This window comes from Harmonia axyridis, chromosome 2, assembly GCF_914767665.1.
Source record: "Harmonia axyridis chromosome 2, icHarAxyr1.1, whole genome shotgun sequence".
NCBI classification, from domain to species: Eukaryota; Metazoa; Arthropoda; class Insecta; order Coleoptera; family Coccinellidae; genus Harmonia; species Harmonia axyridis.
Window position 1 is genome coordinate 48,915,006 of NC_059502.1, and position 16,263 is coordinate 48,931,268.

General features: G+C 31.7%; 1 protein-coding gene across 1 annotated transcript; it reads left to right on the top strand.

Annotated features, from left to right (window-relative positions):
- Positions 1–11: 11 nt before the first annotated feature.
- On the top strand, positions 12–12,920 carry LOC123672555 (cytosolic Fe-S cluster assembly factor NUBP1 homolog). Its single transcript, XM_045606696.1, has 7 exons — positions 12–203; positions 291–532; positions 4,639–4,740; positions 5,696–5,858; positions 6,755–6,948; positions 7,042–7,228; positions 12,759–12,920. The coding sequence occupies exons 1-7, from the start codon at positions 164–166 to the stop codon at positions 12,794–12,796; spliced, it is 966 nt and encodes a 321-aa protein (XP_045462652.1). The 5' UTR covers positions 12–163; the 3' UTR covers positions 12,797–12,920.
- The last annotated feature ends 3,343 nt before the right edge of the window (positions 12,921–16,263 follow it).

The following is a 16,263-nucleotide window of genomic DNA, read 5'->3' on the forward strand; positions in this document are numbered from 1 at the left end:
TTTTGAACTCTAACCTCACTATTTGTCTGATATATTATGTGTTATTTAATTTTATAAATTAAAATTTGATTAATTGAAATGAAAGCGAGTATTGAAGTGATCTTATAATTACAATTTTCAGTTATTATCCAATCATATTTTGATTCAATTACACTGAATCATTATGGCAAGTTCTGCTAATATTCCAAACAATCCACCAGAACGTAAGGAATCTCTCAGCTCATTCCGATTAACATATTTTATGTTTTCCTCTTTATATATACATATATATCTCTCTTAAAAATTAACAGATTGCCCTGGCACTCAAAGTGAAACTGCTGGAAAAGCATCCGCCTGTGAAGGTTGCCCCAACCAACAAATATGTGCTTCTGGTGTTGTTAAAGGTCCTGACCCAGGTATTGAACTAGTGAAGAATAGATTACAAGATGTCAAAAATAAAATCCTTATTTTATCGGGGAAAGGAGGTGTTGGAAAGAGTACAGTAACTGCTTTACTTAGTCGAGCCTTGACAGTTTTGAATTCAGAGTGGAATGTGAGTATTTTGTTAAAAATTTATTTTGATTATAAATTGTTTAGAATCTTGTGGGCACTGAAGAATGGGGAGAAAAAACTCTTACCCTATTATATCTACTCCTTCTATGTTCATCTCCACCGAAGATCATTTGACTTCACAGTTAACAGTTTTTTCTTTACTTCTTTATTTGTTCAGCTGTTATTCACAACTTTTCATGAAGAACAATCAGAAAATATTCTCAATTTCCTTGTTGAATAATCTAAAATTCAGTTTCATATTTGTATCATTCTCTTCCTGGTACAATGACCTACATTTGATATATTTGTAATCAATATTAAAAGGTTTTATTGAATTTTATTGGTATTTGTTTGTCAATGGAAAAGAAACAGTTATTGAATTCAATTTGTCAACTGATTAAAATAAATTCGGTCTAATTTGGTTCCTTTCTTATATATATTGTTCATATTCTTTCAAATTATGTATTTCTATTGGAAGCTTCTTTATCTTCTATTCATTTTCCATTTCTCAAGGACAAGTTTCAAAATGAAAGATGCTTTCTATTGTAAATAGTTTGGATGATTCAATCTTACAAATTCATTTTAAATTTAACAAGTATGTCATATTTTCTGCCTTTGGATAAAAGAAAAATAATTCAATTGAACAAGAAATTTCTGATATGTATAGAATATAAGCAAACCTTTTTCACAATTATTCATTCTTTGTTGTATAGTGAAAGGAGAAAAATACTTTCTTATGGACTTAGGTAGTGTGACTGTCTTTAGAAGCTTACTTGAAAATTCATAAGTCATTCACAAATTCACTCTACATAAACAACTTTTATCATTTATCATATCATTATTTTCTTGGTTTTATAGTTTTAAACTGTAAAGAAGAGATTTGTATTGATTTCACTACCTGCGATTTTGTCAGTGTGGCCGACTTGTTGCAGGAGCAAACATCTACAACTGTTCAGAATTAGTTGTGATTAACAATCATAGCAATGACTGTTATGGTTATGGAAAAAGTCTTATAAATATTTATCAATAATATGATCTGCTCAGATGTCTGCAAAGTTTTTTAATTATTTCATTATAATTGAAATGAGGTGCAGTTCGAGTTGAAAATAGTTTTCAGATATCAGAACAGATTATAGGAGCGATAAATATTTAAGAGCCTTCTTGATTGAAAATATGCAGTCATTTCGAACTCCTTGAATCCTTAAGAGAATTCTACCTTCGGTGGCGCAGTGGTTTGGGAGACGGCTGTGATGCCGAAGGTACCGGGTTCGAATCCCGGCTAGGTCATGGATGTGTTGTACATGTTATGGTATGATGAGGTTACATGTAAGAGTAGCTTCAAGCTAAATGTCGCCTTGTTATATCTAATTGAAGAATAAAGTCGTTTAAAAAAAAAAAAAAATATGTTTCTGTTGGTTCAAGTGATCTCCATTTCATTTTTTCAAAATGAATGTCTCAAATATTTTGATGATTTCTTTGATTTAGCTTATCTTTAATTGATTTTATCAGTAGGTAAGTAGAGTTGAGTAATCTCATCCATTTGAAACTGTTTGCATGAAAAGTATCTGATATATTACTCTTGTTTTTAAATGAATGTAATTTTTTTGGTAGTTTACAACATGGATACTTGGAAGGTAGGCCAGCCCAGTCAACACTATATCCTATATCAATTTACTGAAGAAATAATTAAATACTTGAGGAAGATAAATTAGGGCTAGGAATATTTTTAGATTTAAGTAGTGCATAATATGCACTGGTTAAATCTATCAATCATATTATGATTGCCTTTTCAGAAAGTTTCTTTCAGTGAAATTAGAAAAAATAGGTCTAAGAGGTCTTACAAAGACTGGATTGACTTGTATCTTTCCGATCACCAGCAAAGTGTTTGCATCACTAACGGCGGAAAAGATTATAAATCTAAGTCTGTAGAGTCTAAATCTGGTATACCATAGGGAAGTATTCTTGGCCCTGTTGTAATCATTGTTTTCATTAATGATCTGTGTACAATTGAGGTGGGTTATTTTGATTCAATATACTATGTTTTGCAGGTGAAACTAACACTAATATCATTCTAGGGGATGGCGAGTTTGAATTTCTGGAAACTAGAGCAGATTTGTCTTTTGAACAGTTAAAATCATGGTTCAATGCTTATAAATTAATTGTTAATAATGAAAAGTCTGGAGTAATTTAATTTAGCACTCAAAGATCTAAGAAAAATGAAAATGTGAAAATTGATGGATAAAATATTAGACTTAAGGAGTCAAATGAAAATTAGGAGTTTAAATAGATCAATACTTAAAGTGGGCTAGTCATATTGATTATTTATTATGAAAGCACTGTCTGGCTGGATATTCGTTTATTGTTTGTTATTATTTGAATTATAAAAGTTTGAATATAGTATATTATGCAAACTTTTGAGTCAGTGCCAATATATGGTATTATAATGGGGATCTAGTCCAGAGGTGCAAAAATGATTTGTCATACAAAAGAGAATTTTAAGATTATTCTCTAAATTGGGAGTTCTCTATTCATGTAGGGGAGTGTTTAAAAAGAGTGGCAGTTTATGGTATACATTTGTATGAATAATAATAATTTCTTTTTTTTCTTCAGAAACAAAGTCAGTTTCGCGATACATATGATAGATCATGAGTATGAGGCGAAAACTAGATTTTAATTATCCTAAACATAGATTGACCAAAATTTACAAGAATTATCTACCAATCGAGCACTTTTGGCTCACTGTGTACATACCGGCATTCACATTATATGTTGCAGCGGGAAGCATTTATGTCAGGTAGTCCTAAATATTTTTGCTAACCCGCCGTAACAAAAAACGATTGTTTCTGTAAAAAACGTATGCTGTCACTTACGATACTTTGGCAAATATGTATCGATATTGTAATGAGCACTTTCATATTATAATGAACACTTTCAGTTAATTAATGCCGGGGGTAATAAAATTATTTGGTTCTTGTTGGATATCTATGCTTTCATTTTTTTCAAATAGTTCTGGATTTTTGAAGATGAACAATAGGCATTCATAAATTTACAAAGCATAGATTGTCATGAGGTTAGCACTTGAACATTGTTTTGTATGATTCGTTATATCTCATGTTGATCATTAGTCTGATTGTAATTTTTTAGATGGTAAATATATTTTCGATGTTCCTCCCCAAAAGATTATTCTGTATCTAGCCACCAATTCGAATGTTGAGAGGTAAATGATCCTAGTGTCGTAAATGTTTGTTATTATTGTGCTAATTCCATCAGATATCAGACTTAATTTAGATGCTTGATTGGATTGGCTATTTCATCAATTCATTGATGTGTTCAGGAACTTAATGCTTTTTGGTTGAGGTACAGATGAGTTGTTGATATCTATTTTAGCGAATAGAATCATAGTTGGACCAGTTGTAAACAAAATTTTTTCCATTTTTGATTCATTCATTATGAACTGTTTTTTTGAGAACCAGTTTTTGATGTTATTGAGAAATGGTACAACGTTTTCCATAATTTCTGGATATGATTTTCTACCAGTTAGAAGGTTGATGTTGTCCACAAAGATTGTTATGTATTGATGATATTACCTTGGGCTATTCCAACTGGTAGGGGTGTTATTTAACAATAAAAATAATGATATTCATCTACTCGTATTGAATTATATATTCATTATTCAACTGCTATTAATAGTGTATTAACAAACAACATGAGTTATAATAACTCACTATAATAAATCAGAAAAGATGGATCTGTGCTTCTATACTTTTGTGATTCTATTTGGTTGGCCGAAAGGGAAAATTCTATTATTGTTATTGAGAGGAGGAATGTCACTTTCCATAATTTTGACTAGTAATGATAATTATCATTATTATTATTTATTTTTATTATTATTATTAAAGTATAGTATTCAACTTGCGGTAATGGTCATAACTCACTTGATGAATTACAGCACTCTCCTGCGGCTCAAGCTGTAAACGTCATCTGCGTGAGTTATGACCTAAATTACTGCTTCTTGAATAATATACTATTATTCACTAAAAAAAGATACAAATTATATCAAAATCTGAATATGACATTTATTTTTATTTTTTATTCATTCATATTCAGGTAGCCGTATTAGATGTTGATATATGTGGCCCCTCTCAACCAAGAGTGATGGGGGTACAGGATGAGCAAGTCCACCAGTCTGGTTCTGGATGGTCACCAGTTGTAAGTATTATGTATTGGTTAGAAACCTTTTTCCTATATAGATATAGTTAAATTCTAGAGAATATCCGAAGAAAACAACTTTTTGGAAATTCCAGATAATGTAATAGTTATCACACTGAACGATTCCAAATTAGATTATTTCATTCCTTCGTTGACGGTTCTGTAAAGCTATAAATGAATCTCAAATACGTCATTTTTCACCTTATGCTAGAGCTTTCATCCAGAAAATTAATCTTTGGTGCTGTGTAATGAAATCAAGTGTTTAATTTCGCTGAGTAGACGTTTATAATATTTAGTGATCAAATTTTTATTAGGGACCTAGCGGTTCTAGTATTAAGTCTTTGATTTCTTGATCAATAAGAAAATGTCATAGGTCTCTCAAATTTTTTTAAATATTGAAATTTGAATAACAAAATCGTTACTTGTATGTATTTCATCTGCAAAAATATATTCTTGTTTCTGCATGGACTATATATTTCTCCATATTTGATTATTAGCTTTGGAGTTATTCAAAAGGAATTGGATATCGTGGTTAAATGAAAAACTGTTAATCTAAAAAACGTTAATTTTTTAGACAACCTAGGAAATCTTTTTCCTCTTACTCACTTGTTAATATAGAGAATCCTTTAGGGAGGCGACAATTAAAATTCGCCTTACGGACTCTCTTAGGAATTATTATTTCAACCATAGATTGCTCACTATAAATTTTTTTTTTGTATGTTCTGATTCTCTTGTCATGTTCAGAGAACATCGTGAGAACCAAGGGAAAATTTATCCAATAAAATAGATTTGACTGCTGATTACTTTTATTTTATTGATAATATCTATCATTATAATAAGTGACCAACTAGTGAATTTAGAAGTATATTCACTAATTTTTATTTGCAATTTTGTAGAAATATGCTATTCTAAAATTGTAATTTGTTTGTTATGTTCATTGTTACTTATTATTCAGTATGTAGATGATAATCTCTCAGTAATGTCCATTGGGTTCCTTCTATCTTCTGTTGATGATGCCATCATTTGGAGAGGTCCCAAAAAAAACGGAATGATAAGGCAGTTTTTGAGCGAAGTTGATTGGGGAAAATTGGACTACTTAATGATTGATACTCCTCCAGGTAAAGAAACTGATTTAAAAATCAAATTAATAGCTTTCACTCTCTCAGTTTCTACAAAAAAGAATCTTCTTCAATAAGCTACACATGACAAAACTTCGTTTCTTTGGGCTGAATCATTATTGAGTGAGGCTGATTATTTGTCCATAGTGCTTCATTCCATCAATCTCAAGTGTTTTATGCCTTTTTCACAATGAATAAAAATCTAACAAAAAAACCTCAAATTTTGCATTGCAAAAACTTATGGATTTTATTCCACGATAAAGAATTTCTGACCAAATTTCGTTCTTTATCTATACTCGTCCACCAACTATGGTTCTCATTTATTTTATTTACAGTGTTTATTTTGTCAGTTTATCTAAACTATATTCTGCTATTTTTAATATTCATTAAAATTTCGAATAAAGCGGTGAAAATGTTACATATATTGTGGAAAAGATTAGATTTCTTCCAAGAACTCAACTGAGCCTATTGAACAACCATCGTAGGTATTCCTTTGATATGGAACAGACCTACTTTTCTTTCCAAAATGCAAATTACCTCTTCCAAACAACCGGTATCTGTCTCTAGCTGATAAAAGAATTCGCGGCAAGTACTAAAGTCGATTCCACAATATACAAATCATTTTTTTTTGTAATTGGATTATTCGTTGACGTAAGGTAAATACTTCAAAAAGGATCTACTTTGAAAGATACAATGAATTTGGATGGATAATTCATATTTTTTGTTTTGTCGAATTCGGCACTTTTGTTTTACTCAATAATACTCAATACAGTGTCTGATATATGCATTAAACTATAAGTGACTACAAATTGAATTTAGAATTCAAAATAATCATTGACAGATATTTTAATGATGAAATGAAATTAGTCTTTTTTAATTTGCTAATTTACTTCAAGGGACCTCTGACGAACATCTCAGTCTTTCAACTTATCTGTCTGAAGCAAATCTAACTGGAGCTATTATTGTCACAACACCTCAGGAGGTGGCGCTACTAGATGTGAGGAAGGAGATAGACTTTTGCAGAAAAGTGAACATAAATATCCTTGGAGTTATTGAAAATATGTCTCTATTTGTATGTCCATGTTGTCAGGTTAGTTTAGTTTTCCTTTTCCCTCGTGACAGTATGTAGTTATTTAAAGATGTTGATAAGTTTCGATTGAATTCTTCGAATCATTTCTTGTAGACAATGTCGGAAATATTTCCTGCGACCACTGGGGGTGCCATAGCAATGTGTAAAGAAATGAATGTTCCATTTCTTGGTAGTTTGCCACTAGACCCTGTAATAGCAAGATGTTGTGACGAGGGAAGGAATTTTGTAACCGAATTGCCAGATGCAGCTGCAACACAATGTCTCATAAATATAGTTAAAAGTAAGTCTTTATTCAGTGTCTAAAAGGATACAACTTGGGATAGCAGTTTCAATGTAATGGAAAGAAATAGAAAAAGTCAATCGGACAATGTTTTCCAAATATAGCATAACTCCATTTAGTAAGAAAGAAAAAAGGTGAGGCAGCAGGAAGCAGAACATTGCTCCTCTGAAAAAATATAAAAGTGAATGTACAATGGTATGAGGCAGCTGACAATGCTGATAAAATTGTTGGATGATTACACTTTCATACTTCAGGAAACAAGTCCTTTCCCTTCAGCTTTTAATATTCTTCACAATTCTGATGAATCCAATTGCATTAAATATTATACTATAATATTATGATGATCGTGAAAAATGGGACTCTTTGACGTTTTATGAGTTTATTATAGCTTTCAAGATGAGTACTTCCATTGCTACTACGAGCACGTCCATCTCCGAGGTTTATTATTTCCCTTTATCTATCCGCCCCTTATTATTTAAAATAATTATTATTATCTGTGATTTTTTAATTCGTCATCGGTATGCACTTATCTGTTGTTTTTTATTTGTATTATTCTCGTCACAAAATTTCAATACTGTAGTTATCAAAGAACTGAACTGAGTAATTCGCATTGAAAAAATGTCTTGAATGTGTTGTTCAATTCATTGTGTTTCATTCAGATTGCAATTTATTTGTGAAGATATCCGTTTTGAATTGACTATATCAACGCGAAGCTCCTAAATTGGAAGTACAAATGAAAATTGACAGATTTCTCGGATCATTTTCAGAAAAAAAGTCCTATAACAGATAAAGGTTTAAGTTCAAGTATTTTCTCGTAGCACCTTCCCTTCAAAAGCTATTTAACTTGAATTAGCATAGATATTCCATTTTAAAGTTTTCATCAAGTGATATGCTAATTTTGAATGCCAATCTACAGGGTGATATTTTTTCTGGGAGCATGCCAGCTTCTTTCCTCCAGAACTATTTTTTCCGAACTGACTCATTTACCTAAGCCTGGAAATAGCTTATCAGATGCGTGGACTATAAGATCCTTAAAGTTGGGTTGACATAGGTAGTGAATGGCGTTCGTTGATTTCACTTTCTTAGTCACGGGAATAGTATGATGTTATTCGTATTTTAAGAACCTATTTGCCATATTTATGTTATTTCTTTGTCGGTACAAAGGGCAGCTGACAAGCCCTAATGAGTGCACGTGTCTCATGCCGATAATATTTTCACAAAAATATTTGACTGAGAATTGTTTTATATGTATAGATGGGCTATATACAGGGTATCCCGGGAAGAATGCGACAAACGGATAACATAAATAAAGGTCATCATGGAGGACTCGTATCAAGATAGCCTGAGTGTTTTCGTTTGCTATATACAGGGTGATGTTAATCTTAGAAGTGAAATTTCACAGTTCAATAACTCTAACTGATCAACCGAATACATAATTACCATTTTTGAAGTATAGTCACTCTACTATTGCCTTCCTCCAATATTTCTGAAATTGCGAACAAATCAGATCCGGACTTTTTCTATTTTCTTGAATTGGATCATCCTGTATGTGCACTTTATGTTTTTTTTCTCGATTTCGTAACCATAAATAATTAATTCAAAAACTATTCTTGGCTCCGTCATACAGGGAGCTACTCGTGGGAAAATTTGTGCCGCTCTGATTTTCACGAATATCCCGCTAATTCATCTAAAAATAAAGAAATAATAAGAAAAAAATTATCCCAGCACTTTCATTTTTTTTTACGAAAATTAATTTATAATATAATTGTTCCAACTTATACCGATCGGTGTTTCAGAAAAAAATAAACAGTTTTCCCTCATGTACAGAAAATAAGAAAAATCAGTAGATTGTAAGAAAATCAGTATAACTGGCAACACTGTGTGGAAAGTTGGCCTAGCACCTTTTGATTTTTGAAAAAAAAATCGAAAATCTAAAAGTGCTAAGTCAACTTTACTCACATCAAAAAATTGTGCTACACCCATGTAAAGGTAGATATTTCATAGAAATTTCCACAAAAAATTAATCAAAAACAAAAAATTACAAAAAGTTAACCTAGCTTTGGTCTTTTTGATCAAGAATTGTTTTGTACAGGGTGGGTCTTTGATTTGTACACATATTTCAACCGAAGATTCCTGACTTCAAAGGAAATACTTTTTTCCTTTACCATTTTTTCCGATTCGGCTCGGTTGAAAAGCCCGGTCGACAAAATGCCCGCTATACTAAGTGAAAAAAAAAACAAATCGGAAAAAATAGTAAAGGAAAAAAGTGTTTCTTTTGACTTCGAATGAAATATATGTACAAGCAAAGACTCACCCTGTATAGTTGAGCTATATATTTCTGATGACTGATGTCTGTCAGATTTTCAAACAATTTACTGATAACTTATTTCCATCCTTTGAAGAAAAAGTAGAGAGTTATTTCTGAAAATCTGATCAGAATAAGAGAACTGCACAAATGTAGGAATATTTATTTATAATACAAGTGCAGAAGGCATTGATATTCTTCCACGAGTTCAAAATTCAAAAACGAGCCACGAAGTGGCGAGTTTTTGAATGAACGAGTGGTAGAATGAGCCTTCAGAACGAGTATTATACATTATTTTCTCTAATTCATTGCATATTTATTGAAATTAACGAAATATTTCCATGAATATCATTTAGTGATTTTTGCATTGAAAAATGTTGGTTGGCAGAACTGATTTCTTTAAGGCAAATTTCAAATTTGACAGATAAAGCCGTTGCGGAAAGTTCGGAGTACCAACATATAATGATAAAATATAACCATGAAAACTGTGCGTTTCTGATATATTCTCGCACGATTTTGTTCTACAAGATGTGGAAGAATGAACGGAATAACCACAGAATTAGAGAAAAGAATCTGAAGCAATTTTTGGCCGAAGAAAAATTAAAGTTCAGGACTAACTTTCTTGCATTTTTTTACGGAAATGCCAAGGGCACAACTTCCCATAAGTGCAGCACAATTTTTACCCATATTTTCAAAAGAAAAATCGAAATACAGATGTGCTGGTATGAATTTTTTTCAATTTTCGAGACTTCCTGTGAAACCCAAAAAATTTATGACATAGCTTAGCTTTTAATTGAATTTTGTGATATTCAGTACATGTACTAAAAATTTATTTCATCCGTTGAAACCCAATAAACATGTTTTGGGAAATATTTTCAAAGGCGTATATGTAACAAAAAAAAGCAATAGTACAAAGTATCACAAACCTAGTACAGCACAATTCTATACAAAAATAATCGAAAGTAACCCTTGTCTTCTTCCACTATGGTCTATCTACGACTAATAGAATTCGTTGAATATCTAACATGTTTGATATACCATTTTTCGTTCGTGCGCCTTTCCTAACCATGCGTTTCGAGAATAGTTTTATTATTCTCGCTTGTGCTTCGCTAGTCACTACCCATGTTAACTAGGATAAATCGTTCATTTCGTGAATATTTGCACGACTGTTTGAACTTTTCATGTCCTAAATTTTTACACCGAGTAATTTTTTCAAGCTGAATCAGTTAAAAATCTCGGAAAGGAAACATCTTATGGAAAATATTTCGAATAAAAAGTTTATCGTTTTGAGGTGGAAATCTACTTATGATAACACCTCTTCCATTTAATTTGTACCTTGTGGGCGGAGTCAACTTTAGAATTTCAAATGGGAACCCCTGTTTTTATTGCAGATTGGTATTCTACAGCAAAAATACCAAATTTTTGCACGAACAATTTTTTAGGATTCGTCACAGATGGCTCTGCAATCGAATTTGAATTTTCTGTCTAAACGACCATAATGTATCCGTTTCGATTAATTACTCACATGAATTTCTATTCGTAAATTATCCTACTATTCGTTGAAACAATGAAAACCGTTCTGCGCATAAAGAAAGACGGCTTGAGGGAGATTTCTACTAGATTTCAAATATCCTCCTTTCGATTGATACATCCTTTTTAATTACTGGGAAGTAAAACAAATATTTTGCCATGTTCAAATGATCAATGTACAGGGTGGGTAAATAAACGAGGTAAGCGGCTATATCTCAGGATCCACTCATCGTAGAAACTTGCGGTAAAATTTTTTACCATTAAAGTGTACAAGAAAACACACTGGAAATTATTTTGAAGTTCATACCTCTACCGCTAGGGGGCGAAATAGCTATCGTCTAGTAGAAAAATGAATTTTACTCGAAAATGTTTCATATGAAGTTGAAGAAAAAATATCATCACTGTAATCCTTGGAAAATTCTCTATCTTTTTGAATTGTCACTTTCGAATTTACGACATCGAATAAGGGTAGGGGAAAGGAAGAAATCTGACTGATTGAAATGCCTGTAAACATGAGTTTATTTTGTCCTCAATCAACAATATATTATCTTTCAGACGAGATCTGATTTGCTCGGAAATGTTGAGCCAAACTGAAGTTACAGGTATTTCAATCAGTCAGATTTCTCCCTTTCCCCTTCCCTTATTTGATGTCGTAAATTCGAAAGTGACAATTCAAAAATATAGAGAATTTTCCAAGGATTACAGTGATGATATTTTTTCTTCAACTTCATATGAAACATTTTCGAGTAAAATTCATTTTTCTACTCGACGGTAGCTATTACGCCCCCTATCGGTAGAGGTATGAACTTCAAAACAATTTCCAGTGTGTTTTCTTGTACACCTTACTGCTAAAATTATTTACCGCAAGTCTCTACGATGAGTGGATCCTGAGATATAGCCGGTTATTTGCCCTCCCTGTACATGTACTGAAAATAAGCAATTCAGTCCTAATTTCATGTGAATGATTAATGAAACGTGCACGTTAACATCGCTCAGACGGAAAATTTAAATTCGATTGCAGTGCCATCTGTGACGAAAGGTGAAAAATTGTTCGTACAAAACTTTTGTATTTTTTGCCGTGGAATACGAATCTGCAATAAAAAACAGGGTTTCCATTTGAAATTCCAAAGTTGACCCACTATCCCCACATGATTGAAAGAGATTGTAGCATAGGTGGGGGTTCTTTCAACCAACATCTGACATGGAGTGAACATAAAGCTTACATGTTGAAGTTCGATTTACAGGGTTAGATCCATTAAAATTAGGCGACCAATTCGGACTAAGCCAACGTTTCGTCTATATATTTAGACTTTATCAAGACGAGATCATTTAGTGAATTTAGTCATATTTAGCTCTCATATTTCGGGTTCAGTTCAGCATATTTCAGGCTAATGATTGCAAGTGCTCATATTTGCAAGGAAGAATTAATTATGTGTCCTACAATGGTTTGAAGTTTGAATTATAAAGATATGAGCTTTCACGGGGAGTGCCGGAGGGATCGAATTTGGACCGTTATTGTTTATAATTTGTTCGAACATAATTTCAGTTACATATATGACTAAAACATTTTTATGAACATACTATATGCATATATTTTCATTGGAAGCTCTCTATAAAAAAGACTTCTTCACTTGGTTTCATGACCTGTATTCAAATATACGTCAATCATAGATAAAAATCATTTTTTTGTTGCAGATATTATCCAGAAATGCGACAAGGAAAATTCAACATAATAATTTTATAATTGTATAACTATTTTCTTCTATCTATATACATATACATCATTATGTGATTGCCATGTAACTTAAATATATATTATGAGTTGATTAAAAAATCATTGTTTCATTCTATTATCAATCTCAGAAGTTTCACAAGTTCGAAATACATACCTATTTAATGTTATTTGACCAAAAATAAATTCAAATACCACTATAGTTAATTCTGTAATATCAAATATTTCGATTGACAATATTGAAATGTGAAAAAAAAACCTTCAATATTTTCAAAGTGAGGGTTGGTATGAATTATCTTTCATTTTTCATGTAGAAACTAAAAAAAAAATTTCAATAAATATATGTTTCCCATTGAAAAAACAAAATACTGTGTGACCGAAAATATATTCATTACGTCGTACTCAATTAATACAAAATTTGATACCTGTTTGAAACTTTTTTCATCGGATTTCAAAATATTGAACTAAATTTCATTCAAACAGTTCCAGGAATATTGATGAAGAAACTTCGAAGCGATGTAATGAATCATTTTTCAAAAGAATTGATAAATGTATCGGAGTCCAACGTCATCATTTTGAACAGTTACTGAAATGATATGAAATTAATAAAAAAAAATGATCATTATTTAAATTATTTTAATTTTTTTCCCAACTGTACAAAATAAAATTTGGTTCAATATTTTGAAACAACGATGGGTCAGTGGTTGAAACTATATAAGAATGAACAGAAAAGAGTAACAACTCAGGGGTAAAATTTTAGAACATTAATATATATCTATATTCTAAAATAAATAAGCGTGATTGTGGCGCCCTTATGGGCAATATATGGAACTAACGATGCTGATTCTGCGCATTTGGCGCCTCAAATCACAATTCAAAACAATTTCACAATTCGAATGAAAACCTGCACTGAAAATGTGAAAAAACTGTGATATCATTTACAGTTTGCTCAATACTTCAGTGAGGTTTTGCATCCAAGTTAATTTTTTACCTCAGTAATAATACTCAACGAATATTGAAATACTTTTTATTGCACATAATTATATTTGTGAACAGAAGTTAATAAAATAATTGAATCATTAAACTATTGAAGAAAGAAGCATTTCTTTTGAGGATTGACTATAAAATGATGATTTCTGTGATTACTGAAAACAATCCAAACAATCCAAGAGTTGATTTAGAATTGGAATCACCTGCAACAAATTAATGGTGGTCCTGAAGAGATCTTTATTGAAAGTATGTGAGGTGATAACAATATGAATGAATATGAAAGTAAAAGTCTTGTTTTGAAAGTATCGAAAATATTGTCTTCACTGAAATGATTCTCACATTTTCTACTGTTTATATTAATATTACAGCTGAAATGAACAGCTTTAATCGCTTTATCCCATTCATCATCTGATCTGACCCTTACGCAGTGTCCTACGTGAGCGAATCATTGCGAGCGATTAGCGCGACGCGACCAAACGCGATATATCAAACATTGGAATATAATAGCGCTGTCCTACGTGCAGTCGTATCGGTCGTAAAACTGTTTCAGCCGAATTTCGCGCTCTGTCGGCGATCAAATTGTTTGATATTTCCAAGCGGAATACGCGCGAACTTCAGTAGTTCTTGTTGATGCAGGCACGTTTGCTTCGACCGCTCTACAATGAATGATTTAAAGATTGACGAATTAACTATAGTATTATATACACTGAGAGAAGTGTTTATTTGATATTATCGAAAATGCATTATAGTTAATGAATCATTTATTGGATCTATGGTCAAACAAATATTAGTTTCATGGAAATGAATAATTTATTTGAAATCCCACCAATAATCATCATTTATTATTACACTTCATTTATTTACGCATAACTTATATTGAGAATGCTGAAGAAATATCCATTTGAAGGAAATAAATATAGTTGAGGTTAATATATCATTGAGTTATAATAAATAAACCTTATTTATATGTAATATGTATCCATGCAATATTTCAATTCAGTAAAGGTTAACGTATTTCTTAGATTTTTTTTTTGTTGTTTCTATATAGTCAAATGTTCACTATATAGTCAAATGTTGTAGGAAGCAATCTATAATAACTGTGGAATAAATTTGAAGAAGTCCTTAATTGTTTATATAAGTGGTGAAACTCGCCAAAATTCATTCGTTCCAAAAAAAATTTATTTGTTGGATTTCTCTTTCTTCCCATTTTTCTGCGTCTTACAATTAGCATTTTTAAAGCCACATTTTTACATATGAATAATTTACGTTTTCTTGACCACCTCATTATAACTGTTTCTCTACAAGCGTATGACAACGGACTGATCTTCCGCAATGCACAATCCCAACCCAACCATATTTATGTCGCGTCGTGTCGCGTTTGTAGATTTCAACGTAGGACACAGCGTAACCCTATGTCCTACGTGAGCGACTAATGTTACGACGCGAGCGACGCCAATTTTATGTACTACGCGAGCGATGTGAGCAGCGCGATTTTTTTTGTCCTACGTTGAAATCTACAAACGCGACACGACGCGACATAAATATGGTTGGGTTGGGATTGTGCATTGCGGAAGATCAGTCCGTTGTCATACGCTTGTAGAGAAACAGTTATAATGAGGTGGTCAAGAAAACGTAAATTATTCATATGTGAAAATGTGGCTTCAAAAATGCTAATTGTAAGACGCAGAAAAATGGGAAGAAAGAGAAATCCAACAAATAAATGTTTTTTGGAACGAATGAATTTTGGAGAGTTTCACCACTTATATAACCATTTTAGGACTTTTCCAAATTTATTCCACAGTTATTGTAGATTGCTTCCTACAACATTTGACTATATAGAAACAACCAAAAAAAAAATCTAAGAAATACGTAAACCATTACTGAATTGAAATATTTTTTTTCAATCTGCATGGATACCTACGTATTACATATAAATAAGGTTTATTTATTATTACTCAATGATATATTAACCTCAACTATATTTATTTCCTTCAAATGGATATTTCTTCAGCATTAGTAATATAAGTTATGTGTAAATAAATGAAGTGGAATAATAAATGATGATTATTGGCGGGATTTCAAATAAATTATTTATTTCCATGAAACTAATATTTGTTTGACCATAGATCCAATAAATGATTCATTAACTATAATGCATTTTCGATAATATCAAATAAACACTTCTCTCAGTGTATATAATACTATAGTTAATTTGTCAATCTCACTTGTTTCCCCCAGTTCATCGGCAATTCTACTCCATTCTCTATCCACCAACAGTCGATTATGATATCTTTTATCAGTCTTGTCCCAGAGTATACTGGAATTTCTAACAGCCAGTATTAAAACTTCGTTAGTTCGTTGTAGAGCGGTCGAAGTAAACGTGCCTGCATCAACAAGAACTACTGAAGTTCGCGCGAATTCCGCTTGGAAATATCAAATAATTTGATCGCCGATAGAGCGCGAAATTTGCCTGAAACA

Coding starts and splice junctions, on each gene's coding strand:
- LOC123672555 (XM_045606696.1), top strand. CDS start 164: ATGGCAAGTTCTGCTAATATTCCAAACAATCCACCAGAAC. Junction 204..290: donor TCCAAACAATCCACCAGAAC/GTAAGGAATCTC, acceptor AAAAATTAACAG/ATTGCCCTGGCACTCAAAGT. Junction 4,741..5,695: donor GTTCTGGATGGTCACCAGTT/GTAAGTATTATG, acceptor CTTATTATTCAG/TATGTAGATGATAATCTCTC.